Source organism: Drosophila serrata, unplaced genomic scaffold (genome assembly GCF_035046125.1).
Source record: "Drosophila serrata isolate PLE 108 unplaced genomic scaffold, ASM3504612v1 contig_116, whole genome shotgun sequence".
NCBI lineage: Eukaryota > Metazoa > Arthropoda > Insecta > Diptera > Drosophilidae > Drosophila > Drosophila serrata.
In genome coordinates this window covers 19,132-34,958 of record NW_028257014.1, presented here as the reverse complement: position 1 = coordinate 34,958, position 15,827 = coordinate 19,132, and the positions used below count along the sequence as shown (strand labels likewise).

At 39.0% G+C, this 15,827-nt stretch overlaps 1 protein-coding gene across 1 annotated transcript in view; it reads right to left on the bottom strand.

Annotated features, from left to right (window-relative positions):
* The window catches only part of sfl (N-deacetylase and N-sulfotransferase sfl), a 35,052-nt gene extending 19,486 nt beyond the window's left edge, over window positions 1–15,566 (bottom strand). The window contains exons 1-2 of the mRNA XM_086825842.1: window positions 13,430–15,566; window positions 1,519–1,728 (exon numbers count right to left, since the gene is read on the bottom strand). Coding sequence (XP_086681968.1) covers window positions 1,519–1,728; window positions 13,430–14,106 — 887 coding nt within the window. The 5' untranslated portion in view covers window positions 14,107–15,566. The remainder of the gene's footprint in view (window positions 1–1,518; window positions 1,729–13,429) is intronic.
* Between the last annotated feature and the right edge of the window lie 261 nt (window positions 15,567–15,827).

Genomic DNA, 15,827 nt, shown 5'->3' with positions numbered 1-15,827 from the left:
ATTATACAGCACAAAAGCCAAGGAGAAGTCCAAACAACATCAACAAAAGCTGCGGCAAATTGAAATTTTGCCCTTTGACTTTTGGACCCCGAAAAAAAGGGGGGAGAGAGAAGAGAATGCTGCAGGAAAAGTCCTCAGGCTTTTTCAAACCATTTTTCATGCCTTTAACCGCAATTCACAAAACATGTATGTGTGGGGAAAATGTTTTAAAGAAGTGTGAAGAAAAAAATAAAAATAAAAATGAGGCAAAGGTATTGAAAAGTTAGCCACGCCCTCGGTGCCAAAGTGCAGCTGGTATAATAATTGCGGTTATTTGCAGGAGGCTGCATCCTGCGGTCACTGCGGTTAACCAATTGGGCGGCGACCGGCCAGGATGGGATGCCCAGGAACAGCCATTCACACAACCAGCACACTCAGCAAGCACACTTACAACCAACTCACACACACAGCTGTAGACAGCAGAATTACAAAGGCATGACCCAAGGAAAGAATAACTCTTTGTGCGCCAGAAGGTAGGCAACGAAAAATGAGCCTCGGGATTGGGGAACGGGGAATACCCTAGAGAAATGAATCTGAGTGGGTCTTAAGAGAGTTGAGTTAGGTGTAATCATCATTTAATATTTATATAAGATTAGTAGTTGTACGGAAACTAGACAGGAAGAGAAAACTAACACAATTTGTATTATTTCCTGAGTTCTTTCTTTTTAGTAAAATATATATATTATAATTGCTCTCCAGGAAAATGTTTTAAAATACCTATGAGGTCTTTAAATATCCAAGATCTTCTTATTTAACTTTATATGTTTATAGCTTACAATCCAGTTCTCTTAGGAATTCAACTTCTCCTTAAAGTTCAGGCTGAGCCTGCAGACAAAGTGGAAAAACTGCTGACTTGGCCAGGGCAATGTGGAGTTAAGGATTGAGGGAGCCTGGTGAGCAGGTGGAACACTGGCCAGAGGGACAGAGACCAACTTCCGGCTGAGCTGGCCCAGATGGATGTGCCCGGGATGGATATGAATGGGAGGGAGGAGATGCTGTGGCGGCCACTCGACCACAAAAGCATAAGTTGCCAATTAAACTGGAATGCTTTGCTGGTTTGCTGCCATTCCCCAGGACTCTGAGACAGATAGACAGACAGAGAGAGAGGGGAAGCTGCATAGCTTGGCATTAATTTCATAACCTGCCTTTTTATGGCCAACTACCCAAATTGGGTCAACATTGACAATGGCCAGGACTAGCGAGGGAAAGGAAGAAGGGAAGGAAGGGATGGAGGAGCTGCAAAGTAGAGCATTCCGGAGTCCAAAGGACCTCGCTTGGCTCCCATTCATCCTGGCTTGTGCAACGTGGCGGTGTCGGTTTCGCTGCCACTTCCGTTTCGCAGTTAGTTTGAGTGTAATAATTATCGCCGCATCGCTGCCTTTGCAATTATGCAAATTTGTCTGAGCTAATTGTCTATGATTCCTCTTTTGCCCCAGCCCGAAATACACACATACATATAAATGCAGAAGAAGTACTTACTTGATCCGATTGTAGACGAGCAGCTCGGCTATGTCACGTCCCAGGCCGGAGTATGTGGTCTCCACAAAGACCAATACCTTGGGATCTATCCTCAGACGAGCCTCGGATCTGTGATCTGGCGCTGGTGAGGCATCTCGGATATGCTTGCCACCGGCATTTATCATCCGGCAGTTGATTATGGGAGCGGGATGAGTGTCGCGTTGTATGAGACTGAAAATATAGGACAAAATATTATTAGTCTTTATTAAAGCGCAAAAAAAGAATGACCGATATAGGATATTTTATATACAACAAAATTTAATCAAGGAATATGACTTTGAAATATTTTAGGTACATCACAAAACCCTTTAAAAATTCTCATTAATTTTTAAACATATCTAAATTCAGTTATATTTATAGTAAAAATTTTTTAGGTATTTACCTTATTTTATATTTAAATTAATTTAATTAAATTTTCCTTAGCTTTTCTTTTGTTCCCCTGCCACCTTTGTAAGCCGTTTCTAAGCCACCTTCAAGACTGGCAAAACCTAAAGCTTGAAGACTTGTTTTTATTTCCGCCATTTTCCCTTTGTAATTTCACCAGTTAACCCCCCCAAAAAAAAAACCCACTCAAAGCTAAAACATTTAAATATTTACCAAAGCAATTAAATGAAATAAAGGCACAGACGTTGACTTTGCAAGCTGTCAGAGGAGGAACAACTCATGCATAAAAAAAATATGCTAGAAATAATAAAATGGCAAACTGCACAAAGCCCCGAAATGCAACATTTTGTTGCAGGGTTTGGGGTTTCGGAGGGGTGGATATCCTCGAAGAGCTGTGCAGTTCTTCCGCTCCGAAAGACATGGATGAGGCGCTGGCGGCGTTCATTTATTGTATTTGCTTTGTCAGCCGGGAATTCGGCTGGGAGGATGGCCAAAACAAGGGAGAAGCTATGACACAACACAGCAAACTAAAGTAGAGCACAACGTGTTGCAACCAAAAATGAAGTAGCAGGAAGAGCGACGAGCGAGGAGGGACGGGCAGCCAAATTGAGATACGCGACAACGCTGCGTATGCGTAATATGCAAACATCGTCGGCGGTTGTCGTTAGCGTTTTGGGCTTGATGTCGCCTCCTGTTCGCTGCCACAAAATAAAAGCCAACCAGATGGTTACTTCCCTCCATATCTCTAGTTAAGAGACACGGAGAAAAAATAAGAATCCATTCTAATTTTAGTCACTATCCAATTTTATTCAAATTCAAATATTATAAAGAAACAAATAAGTGCAAACGTTAGGTAAAATTGTACGTTAAATAATATTTTTCTGATAATTTATTATTGTCAATATTTGAATATATTTTAATATTTATTCAATATTTTCATTTTCGGTAGATTAATACTTTACGATAGTTTCTATATAATACACATTATATATCACCAGCGCACTTTCTTTGCTTTGTAACTCAAACCCCAGTGCCTGTCGCACATATCTTCATTTGCCTGGACTTCCCTAGATCCTTGTGCTCCACCTTGTGTCCTCTTTAAAAAGGCAACAATGCGGCTCATTAACAAACCAACAACGAGCTGAAAACTGAGCTATCTAATGTAAGTTTGTGTGACTCTCCGTCTCACTCCGACTTTCAGGACTCCGTCTATCTGTCTGCTTGGGTCAGAACTTTTCTCATAGGAGTGGAAAAGTTTGTGCCCTAAAACAACCTGAGAATCACCTTTGACCTGGGCAAGTTTCCTATTTGGATTTTATCATGCTTTAGGAGTCCAGGCCCACCCTGAGTGGAGAGTCAGCGTTTTATTATAAAGCTTATGCAATTTCCACATATATCCTGGCTGGCTTCCGGAAAACTTGCATCGGGAAAATAAAATAAAAATAATAATAATAGCAAAAAGAGGAAAGAAAAACAAGCAAAGCCGAGAGAGAAAGCGCTTAGGCAAAAGCGGCAACATGTGTAAAAACCTTTTGCTGAGCGCCTTTCAAGTGAAATCCCCAAAATTAACAAAAACCTATTAGGCCAAGCTCCGAAATCTGCAAAGGCGCCGCACAGGACATGCATGCAGGCAGGCAGCCAGCCAGGCGAGGAGTCCTTTTCGAGGCTGCCTTTGCAAAATGTAAATACTTTTTGCATTACAAAAAGGGGGAGCCTAGTCCGTGAGGGCAGGCAGGCAGGCTGGCAAAACTTTTGCACTGCCAAAACAAAATATTTAGATAGCGAACGAACACATATACACAGCAGCCACAAACACACGGCCAAAATAAAACAGGTGAGCAGGTAGAAAAATATCCAAATTCAAGGTTTTCCCTTTTTCTTTTTCCTTCCCTAGACTAGGGCGTAATGTGGAGAACACACTCGGTAAATCAAAACATTAGCTATAAATATAAAAGCGTACAAGTTTCGCTATAGTTTCCCAAGTGCATGCCAAATTTATGCGAATTTTGTGTGAGCTAACGAAATATATTTTTTTAGGTAGAGAAACACCTAGAAATTTAATATGTATTCAACTCTGGTTTGTAGTTTTGTGGAAAAATATTGTTTTTCACATTTACTTTACTAACGCATCCAACTGCAATTAATTCGCTTTTCGGATATGGTAATAAATGTTGTTTTAATTAAATCCTGACTGTTTTGTTGAAGTATAATTACTTTGATTGTATTCTGTGCAGTAATCAAGTTCTATTGTCTTTAGTTAACTTGTTAAAAGTTGTTCTGTGTTAGTCATAAATGCTTAATTAACTTAGGGAATTTAGTGGACAAACTTAATCAATAGAAAAATGGCATATTAAATATGTGGGTATGTAATATGTTTGGGTTTTTGTACCATTGTATTACACTTTCGTAAGAAGCTTAAAACACAGAGAAGGAGACATTTCCGACCCTATATTCCATATATATTCTTGATCAGCATTAACAGGCGAATGTTTCTAGGCATAAAGCAAAGCAAAAAAATTTTGAAATTTTTTCATAATTTTTTAATGATGTTTTGACCTTGTTGACATGTTGAAAAATTGACAAAATTTTATATATCTTAAAAATGTATTTTATGTTTGCAGATTTATTAACCTATTAAAAACTAGCACAGAACAGCTTCCCGAATCGAAATTAATACTTTTTTGGCTTAGTTATGAGTTTTTTAAGATGTGGACTATAGAAAAATCTTCATATAAAAAGAAATCGAATATTTATACCTTCGCAGGGTATTAAAATTTCAGTCAGAAGCTTACAATTAACTGAAGGAGTCATTTCCAACCCTATATTCCATATATATTCTTGATCAGCATTAACAGGCGAATCTTTCTAGGCATCAAGGAGAGAAAATAAATTTTTTGAAATTTTTTCTGACTTTTTAAGTGATTTTTTGACCTTGTTGACAAATTGAAAAATTGACAAAATTTTATATATCTTAAAAATGTATTTTATGTATGCAGATTTATTAACCCATTAAAAACTAGCACAGAACAGCTTTCCGAATCGAAATTAATGCTTTTTTGGCTTAGTTATGATCGATTTTCTCTGCAAGGATACATAAACTTCGCGTACCCTAATTTAGATCCTTTCTTGTTCAAGAATTATTTTAGGCAACAGTTTTAGTAAATCGATTTTCTAATTGAACTGTTTCTTCCATTCTTGACTTGAACTGACATAAACACACCTTCTATTACAATTATTTATACATTTTCTTAATTAAATACACACAACTTTAAATAGTAGATAATCTCTAAATTAATTACTCCAACTAATTACCATGTAAAAACTTTATTTATAACTTTTCAGATCAAATTTTCATCCTTTGAGGCCAGTCCCTCTCCCTTTACTGACTTTTGTTCATCACCTGGACTGAGTAAAAGTAAAAAAAGGTAAGTTCACTGATACCTTGGCAACCTTTACAGGTCGTTTTCAGAGCTGATCATCAAAAAAAAAACAAAAAAAAAAAAGAAAGAAAAGAAGGACAAAACTTTTGCGATGCCCAAAGCCCAAAGTCCTGGCCCCGCTCCTGATGAAGAAATTCTGCCCCGTTGGCTCCAGCCCCTTCTTGTTTGCATTTCGTGCAACATTTGCGAGGCAGGCAACCTGTTCTGTTCGCTTTCTCTGGCCTCAGTTTGGCTGATTTATTTGTGCACAGCACAAAATTTCCGTTTCCGCTGGCTAAGAAGGGGGCGTGTCCCCGAAAAAGAGCTGGCAGGAGGCGGAGGCGTGGTCGAAGGGCCATAGTTTCGTCTTTTGTGCTGCATAAATTAGGCAACAAAAAGTCAGTTTATGCATTTGCGACGTGTTATTTATGCGGGCGTGCAACAAACTTGGCAAACTGCAAGCTCCCGCGCAAATGTTGCGCTGTCAACGAAGCTGGGAATATGGGAGTGGCACTTGAAGAAAATTGTGGAGAATTTAGATAAAGAAAATATTTCTTTCAAGATATTTGAGCCGTGAAAGCAGCTGTTTGAATCTAAATATGGCAATTCATACTTGAAAAATAAGTGATTTCTATATAATATATTTTAAAAATAGGTTTCGAGCCTATAAATGATAGTATTTTATAAAATAAAAAGAATATGGAATGCCTCAGCTTAATTCTTGTCTAATATTTTAATTCTAAGTTCGATTTCCAAAATAAATGTTAAAGTAAATTACAAGACACTATCGAATAAGGAAGCTGAAGGTGTACGACAAATAAACGATCCATAAGAGGTTTCCTTAGCTTCAAAAATCTATAAAAAAAATCAAATAAACATAATTTTACTGTAATAAATATACATACTATTTAATCTTCCTCAATTTCTCTCAGTGCATGAATGCAGGGCAGGCGAACGCTGGCGGCCATGAGCGTGGCCAAGGCTTATTAGTCAAGTTGGAAGACATGACGCGAGGCGGTTTTATTGAATCCGTGAGCGCATAAATTGCAGCATACATACGTAGAATATATACGTATACGTATACGTTATACGTTAAGCCCTCCCCGGGGGACTTTAAAGCTTTTCCGCAAGGAACAATAGGAATATGACTCCGGATGCCTCCTCGAACTGGGCAGAGTCAGCGAGCTCAGCGCAGACAATAAATCGTATGTAAAAATTTGTAATAAATTTGCAAAGTAGCAAATGCAGCAGCCGCAAAGGCAGGGCTGAGATGCGCTCTCGGCCAACGGGGCGCATACGTAATGCAGATTTTTCGGTGAAAGAAGCAGAGACCCTCTGAAAAAACGGGACAGCCACCACGGCAGCAGCAGCAAATGCATAATAAAATGCGAATCTAGCACAAGGATATGTGTAGTGCGCTATATAAAAAGGATATCTGAGGGGACAAAAAAGGGAGCGTAAAAAATATATTTAGTTTTCAACCAAAAAAGAAAAAAAAAATGAAACAGGGGAAAGAAAATGAATAAAGCAAACACCGCAGCAGCGCCAAAAAGGGTGCTGGCCAAATGCAAAAAGCAAACGAAACTTTTTGGGGGAAAAGAAGACAGAGCGGCGGCCACTTAAACAGAAATGGGCCAAAAGCAAACCGAGCCAAGGCAAGCCAAGTTGAGCCGGCGAAATGAGCTGGCTGAGTAAACTAAGCGCGGCTTCTGGCCAGAAATATCGCCCGGCGATTTGCGGTCGAAGCTTGTCAATGTCAGGCCAAAAGTAAATTAAACTCGAGTGCAGCGAAAACGTTTACTCTGGCCGAAAAATGTCTTTAAGAGCAGCTTAAGCAATGCTTCGGAATGGCGGGATATATACCAGGAGAAATTTTATTTGGGAAGCTCGAATGGAATTTTGTAAAAAGGAAAATGAATTCAGTGATTAACTGATATATTATCAAGTAAGTAACTAAGAGCAGTAAGTAACTATGATCAGTATGTATCAATGAACATGAACTAACAATGATCAGAAGGTTACTATGATCAGTAATTAAATATGATCAGTAATTAACTATGAGCAATAAGTATCTCTGAGCAGTAAGAAACTCCGAACAGTAAGTAACAAAGAATATTAAGTAACTATGATCAGTAAGTAACTTTGATCAGTAAGTATCTATGATCAGTAATAAACTATAAGCATTAAGTAACTATGATCAGTAAGTAACTCTGAACAGTAAGTAGAGGACACGTGGCTCTTTCGTCATTGCTTACTTCCTTCAGTGTAGTGACCAAGATTGGGTGACTTCATCCTGGTCATCCAGATCCATTGCATTGGCCACGTCATATTTTTGGTCTCGAAGGGTGATCACTTGCACTATCACTATCGATGTTAACACTAGGTACCCCTAGGACAGACTGAGGCGCGCGCGACCTCAGCGCCTCTATTTATAGTTCCCGAGGAGAGTGAGTGTGAGTGGGCGGGAGAGTAGGAGTTGCCTCTAGAGATTAACATAAAGCGATAGGCATAGAGAGAGTGGGAGAGAGTCAGAGAGAAACAGCGAGCTATTTAATTAAGTAACTATGATCAGTAAGTAACTCTGATCGGTAAGTATCTATAACCAGTAAGTATGCATGTTCAGTTACTACTTTGAACACTTGTAAACAATGACTTGCAACTTTTGTAACACAACACATTTCTGAGACTTGGCCAGCAGAAGTCACTTCGTTCCGGGGATGTTAGAACCAGTTGGGAATCATATGCACAGATGTGCGAAATTTGTTTTGGATCAAATTTAAGAGCAACCTATTTGAATGAAACTATCTATATAATTTTGCAAGTATATATGTAAGTCGGATCATGGCGAATCGGTGGACTATATATATACAAATTTATATATATCCGCCATAGGAACGATCAGAAAATTAAGAGAAAAAATAATAACTTTTTCAGTATTCTACAGATTTGCATAAAAGTTGTTATATAGCCATTGTATATTGTATATAAATCTAATGCTAATGCTAATGCTAATTGTTAATTTAAAAATAAATTAATATTTTTAACCCTCTCTACTTTCATTTCCAGCAGCATTCTATGTAATTACCTCACTTTCAACACCTCCAAAATTAATTGCAATTCAAAGAATATTATTGCTTGCAGTGGAAACGCTTACATTGCAATAAATCGGCAATGGCAAATTGAATTATTTTACACATCCATTGTGTGCCCCGGGCATTCCGCCTTTGTTGCAATCGCATATTTTCGAACTCTCGAGCATTAAGGAGATTCCCCTTCCCGACTGGCTAGCGGCCACTTAAGAGCAATGAGGAAACCGGGAAATGGTGGAACCCAATGAAAATATGTACTTGAAATAAAGACCCGACATCGGAATATCGACGACTCAACGAGGACTCACCGATTGTGGTCGAAACGAAACGGGAAAATGCGAAGAAAAAAGTTAATTAAATAAATCAAGCAAGGCAAGTTCAATTGAATTGCAGGCCGGGAAATGAGTGGGAAAATGTCATGAACCATTCGAAGAACAGAGGCCGGAAAAAGGACTCTGCGCCAGGACACTCGGGCCAAATGAACTGTGAACTGGTGTGCGGGGGAAAACCGTCGGGAAATTGCCAGACAGCGGCGACAGGGGTATATGCAAAAGGCGTCCGTTTGTCTGTTTGCATGTTTGTTTGTAATTGCATTTAAAGCAAATAAAAGTAATTATTTATTGCATTTCGCAGGACACCCAGACAAGAATTGGTCCGTGTCCGAGGATTCCTTAAATGGGAAATCGTTGCTCTTGCGCGCTTTTCCTTCTTTTCCAGCCGCCACATGGATTTGTGCAAATACGCATATGTAATCGTATTTTAACAACACAGCATCGCTGAATCGAATCCAACCCGCGGCCATTTGTCGTTCCATAATCGCATTTTCAATTAAAATATTTAGTCAATTAATGCACGCAAATGTGAATCACATCACGTATACGTCATGTGCAACGCAAACAACGCCACACACACTGGCACGCACTTGTTTACGCTTAAATTACTCGACCGACGGCAGTAATTTATGTGTTGATTATCGACGGGGCATTTGTGCCGTATTTAGTGCATTTATAACAATTTTAGTTATACCCCCTCGGCGTCCTTCTGGGGAAAAAAAGCCAACTCACACATCTAACATCGAATTGCATTTATCGCACTTAACACGCAAAGCAAATAATGTTTCCAAACTAAACATAGCATGCCATGGAGTGTGTCCTGTATATATATATACACTTATATGTATATAAAGTCTGTATATATACGTGTTTATTTGGTGACAGGCGTTGTGATTGCACGTCGTGGCAGGCGACAGGATAGTCGGAATCGCAATCCCAAACGCAGGATAACAGCTGAATAAGCGGCTTGTCAGGCAAATTAGCGAATAAATTGGTAGCATTTTTTGCATCTAAATTGAAATTTTAATGGCGATAAAATAAACACAAAAACTCCTGTCAGATTTATAACTTTTCATAAAGGTTTTTTAGGCGAATAAAATCTGGGAAATTGTCATTCACACAGTGAATAAATTATAAATAAAGGGAAGAGTTGAATAAAGCAATATTTATAAATAAGAAACAATAAATAGATGACAGTTTGAGTATTTTTAAAAGGTTTTTAAGCTAAGTAATAAAAGAATAAAATAGTAAATCAATCAATCTTACATCGTTAATAGAATGTTTCTTTCTCTATTCCTTTTTTTAATGCTTACAATTTAAAATATTTACAAACATTTTGCACCTAAAACTCCTCTGTAATCCAATTGTGTGTATACTTATATTGTGTATTTAGAATTAAAACCTATTTGCAACAGACACTCAATTAAAATGCGGAATTAGGAATTACAAGTTGTATGAAAAATGCATGTAAATTGGTTTATTTTTACAGGGAATTTTGTCAGGTTTTGCATTACAAATCAATTATTGTCGTCGTGTCAGGAGGTGAGAGTGTTGGTTACCCCCGAAACCCATCCCCATTCCTCCTGTCTGTCAGTCACTCAGTTCTGTTTCATGCAAATCACGTACGTTTGCATTTTGTCAAAATGCGTTTTGCACCTACAACAGCAGCAGCAAAAACAAATGCATAAATGCACAGTACACAGGGTGTGTGTGTGCAGGGTGTGTGTGCGAGTGCAAATAATGACAGACAGCATAAACAAACACGCACATCGGATCCTGGATGGCGTCTATGGCCACAGGGGCAACCACAGGGATGAAGCAAAGGCGGAAGAGGATACGGAAGCCAGGATGCAGGACACGCCCACACACACACACACACACTCGGCTAAGGCTTTAAACTTGGCACGTCACTTGTTTCCGCATTTTGCACGTTAAGGACGGTCGCTCATAAGAAGTACGAAATACAGGCAAAGAAATTATAAGTTTATGGGATACACAAATCCTAAATGATAAAGGAAATGACTGAAGTTTTTTATTTAATATTCCCAAAGGACAGTCACAATAAATATTTGAAAAGAATTATCCAAGTTAAAGGCATGGGTGATCTTTAATTATACTAATCTACAAAGACTTCCTGGTATTGTTACCTCTAACTTTTCTTTCAGTGCCCTTGCCCTGCAACTCACGCACACATACTTGAACTCTGGCCATCCGCATGCAACAATCATGGAGTCAGGCCATCTGAATTCATTAAAATTTAGCATACGCACACAAAGCTGCAACACACACACACACACACACACACACACACACACACACATATGGCCTTATGCCTCATGCAATTACTACAATATGGCCCAGTCCTTTTTCCTCCTGATTGATGGTAACCCACTTAGCCAACTAATGAACTTTGCCACAGTCTTGGGCCCGTAAATTAAATTTTCGAGTGCCCTGGTCTTAGGGTAAATATTTAATAATCAACTGGCATTTGGAAAATGTAAATAACATTTGCGCTTTGGTCAAGGATAAGAATTTCCAGGATCCTTGTTTAGCTGCTTGTTTTGTTCCTATTTGCGTTATGCTAGCGTGTTGGAGAGTCAGTAGAAAAGTACCTACAACAAAAAAAGGAAAGCAAGGAAAAACGCACCTTTCCCAGGTAGCCAACTCCTGGAGCAATCTTCGCCGGCAACCGTTGATGAAAGTAATCAAAAACTTCGCTGCCTGTTTGTGCAACTACTGCAGATGAAGAAAGCGGGGAAAGGGGAAAGGGGACGGGACGGGGGCGAAAAATGGTTTCGGTAGAACTGTTTGTAAACCATAATTGCGCGCAAAAGTAGCTAACAGCCAGGTGAACCAAATAACTGTTTCTCTTGCTGGCAGCTAAAAATTTCATGGGAAAAATTTAATATACACCCTCAATGAAAAAACAAAGAAAAACAAAAAACAAACGAAAAATACGTACAGAGAAAATAATTGAGCAAGAATTATTTACCTACAAGTTGCACATTTAAGTTGAACAAAAAACTGGGAATAAATAAAATTGAGGATCATCCTAAAGGCTTTGTTTTTTAAAAGCACAATTTCCTTACAATTGTTATATCCTTCTTTTAAAGGCATAAATTAAGCAAAATTATAAAGGATCTACACGGGGGAAGTTCTTAATACATTTTTTCTTAATCTCCTAATTTCAATGTTATTTTTATCCAAGCTTTAAATTATTAAATATTTATGGAATTTGGGGAAATACATTTCAATTAATCTAAAACATAATTAAATTCAGTTTTTTTCTTTTTGTGCAATAGTGAAAATGTTGACCTCTCGCGTACAATAATCACCAAAAAAACCGAATGAAAATAGTAGTGTGAACAGCCAGCGAATGCTTCTTTAGTTACGCCGCGCACAATTATGAGCAATATTTTCCCGGGCTTTTCACATTTTCCCCCTCCTGTTCGAGGACCACTTGTGCTGTGCATGAACCCAACCCTATGCTCAAAACCGTCGAAATGCCAGGCACCAAATGAGTTTTATTCTCGAGTATGTCATAGAAGCCGGGGCGGTAGAAGCCGAAAAAGAAAAACCCCAGGTGCTAGGGTTTTTCTTTGAACTTGAGAGCACAGGCAGGAGCAGGAGCAGGAGCATGAAGCCAACCAAAAAGGTGTTGAACTGAACTCAAGCAAAAGTGGAACTTGTCGAAGGGCATTGGGAATGGGTAAGAATGAAACTTTTTTGTCGTTGGTGCAAAAAAAAAGGCCATAGAGAAATCGCTTGATGATTTGGCGAATGGTGGCTATAGCACCGGTCGTTGTTGGCAGGTGAAACTTGCCACGGATAGGGGCACTAAAAAAATTGAATGGCTCGAAAACTTTGAGAAGCGCATAGAAGGCATTAAAATTTTAGTGGTACTTCCCGCCGGATAAAAAAAACTGTGATTGAAAACGCTCTTAAATCGGTACCGCGTTACATGACTTTCCGCTTACTAGAAAAAAGGGAAAAGGCTTTTTCCCTCTCCTCTCCCCCCACACACACACAAATATTTTCCAATTTATTTTCCCATCCTTTACGTCCCATTTTTTTGGCATGCCACACACCTGTTTTAATTTAATTTCCAGCATATTGAAAGCAATCCCTCTGCCCGTGTTCTCGTAAACCACTTGAAAATGGACCGAACGGGGAAAAAATCCAATCAAACATGGCACACAACAAAAGCTCACCACATTCATGGCCAACGAAAAATTGTGAGGAGCACAGAGCAGACATAAAGTGCATTTTCACCAGAGACGCCACTTGAGCACAATAAAAATTCGCTTAAATTTTCAAAAATATGAAATTGATTGAAGAGGAGAAATCGATAGTTTGAGAAATAAAAACTAAGCAAATTAATTGAATTTTGATTAGAAATCTCAATGATTGAGAAACAGAAAATCATACTCCGCGATTTATTAGATTTTAAATATTGCGCTTCAAAAGTATGCTACAAAAATTACACATTGTTGAACCTCGGTACATTTTAGAAACATTTCCTACCGTTAAACCTCATCAAAAACCTCTAATTTTCAACCAATTTCCGCTCACAATCAAGGGAAATTGACCAACCAGGGGACTGGTTCACTGATTCATTTTAACTTCAACTGAAACTACGAGTACTCACCCATTAAACATGCCCGTGTCGACGTAATGCGTATAGTAGAAAATGCTAGCCATCGTAATGGCCAGCAGGGCAAAGACACATCGCCGCACGTTGATGCCGAAGCAGCGACGAGCAATTAAATTACAACAATGGCTGGAGCCGGAGCAGGAGGATCCTCCACCACCCCCAGCACCACTACTACCACCTGGCAGGTGGCAACTGCTACTGCTGCTGCTGCTGCCGGTCATGCCAATTGCCGTTGACGATGATGACGAGGTGCTTGGAGGACTGCCCGTGAACTCCAGGCTGATACTTCCATTGCCATTCCCATGGCCGCTCGTTCCCTTCCCATTCGATTTCCCCTTGTACGTGACAATGCCGTTGGTGGCGGCGACATCGTCCTCCGGAGGCAGCAGCATTGTGCGATCTGTGATGGCATGTCCATTGCCAAAATGCTTATTGAAATGGGTAAAGTCCTTGCCCGAATTCACACTGCCATCGCTGCTGAATGCCGCAGCATCCGCCGAAGGCTCCGCATGGGCATTCGCATCCGTTTGGGTTCCGGTCACGGACGTTCCAAACTGCAATTGCGGCTGCTTAATGAGTTTTTCATATTTGCGATTTGCATTGTTATTATGTTGGATGCTTGCTGATATTGTCATATTGTTGCGGTGGTTATATATCTGCCCTATTTTCATGTATGTATATATATAGTAATTCCCCCGGCGATATGTCGTGTGATTTCAGTATTGACTAAGTAGAACTTAAAAAACGAAAATAAAATAAAAACACTCGCGCTTTTTTTCACTATGGCACTTGATTTCGCTTCATCAATGTTTACGCTGCGATTGCCCAATAAGTTCTATAAATATATAAATTCTGGGTATTCTTTGTGTGCTTCTTGCTTCTCTGTTTCGTTTTCGCATAAATCTCGTTTTCATAATAATATTCCGATTCAGTTCGTTTGCTTTGTTTACTTTTCATTTCGCCATTTGATATGTTTCCAAATTTTCAAGTATTCATTTTGTTTGGCCATTGTCGTTGCTGCTGTTGTGCTTCCAGCTCCAAACCGGCCATTATCAGTCATATATTATGGGTGGGGGGAGCAGAGAGACCCAGTTTCCGACTGTCCACTCGCAATCAGACATTGACCGCCTTCGTCCCAGTGGGTCGTCCTCTTATCTGCAATCCAAACAAAATAGAAAACATTGTAAGTAAGTAGTTTGTCTTCGGTGAATGGTAAACAGTGGGTTTTCTTCACATTCTAAAGAGGTATTGTAAGGTAGAAAAAAATCTGTATTGCTAAGGGGAAATTGTGTTTGTATACTTCTAAGCTTATTAATCTAATCAGCTTGACAATTAGTTTTTCTAGGAATTAGATTAAGTAAACAAAGGTAAATCAATGGATATATTTATTGATTAAAGTAAATGTAATTGTAATCAGTAAAATATATTTATAAATAGTGCTTAAATTAAAATTAATTAAACAGCAAATAGAGGTCTGAATGCTTAATCATTAATAATTATTATCAAATTCCCCTTTTTCCTTTCAAATTTCAATTTTCAATTTGCTTTACCATCACCTCTCAACCCTTTTTCAATTATGTGTGTCACATTTTATCGATGATAATCGCTATCTATCGAACTAATTGATGATGACATTTTGGTATGGCGCCACACAATTTATTTGGAAAATAGTAGCGTCGGGTTGCAAGAATATCTGCTGGGGGCGGGTAACAATACTTACTACCGAAAACTTGTCAACTTGTTTACGCGGACTCCTCAAATGGAATGTAAACAAAGTGCTAAGGAAGCCGCAAATAAAGCGACAAATTGCCAAAGCCGCAAACGGCAATACCCCAAAATAACATAGATACAGATACGAACGAATGTATCTCGAGGTCTGGGAGTGTGTGTATTTTAGCCATTAAGTGCATATGCCTGCCGCAGTTTACAAAGGTCTTAATGGCCATACATACATACATACATACATACATATATGTATACAAAGAGACACAGGGACACTCCCAGGAATGATTTTGGGGTACAGTGTGTTCCAATGTTCGGTTTAATTGGAAATGCTTGCCGGCTGTCAACCGAAAAAAAAGCAAAATAATAAAGACAACATACTTCGGGGCGCTTTATGGGCCACCACCAACACCATCACTGCCGAAATGAGTCAATAATGAGTTTTAGATGGCCAACGATGTTTGTTATGATGTTATGTCCCCGATAAACACACTCGAACATGTGTTCCCCGATAAAAACGTATTTACTTGGGATGCAGAGGGTGTGGATTCAAGTAGAATTAAGAAGTAGCTTTAAGGTATGTGCAGGAAAACTATGGAATTGAAAATGTCCTTGAGCTACCCGACTTAATTGAATTTATGACAAGAAAAATATTGTGTTAAAAAGTCAG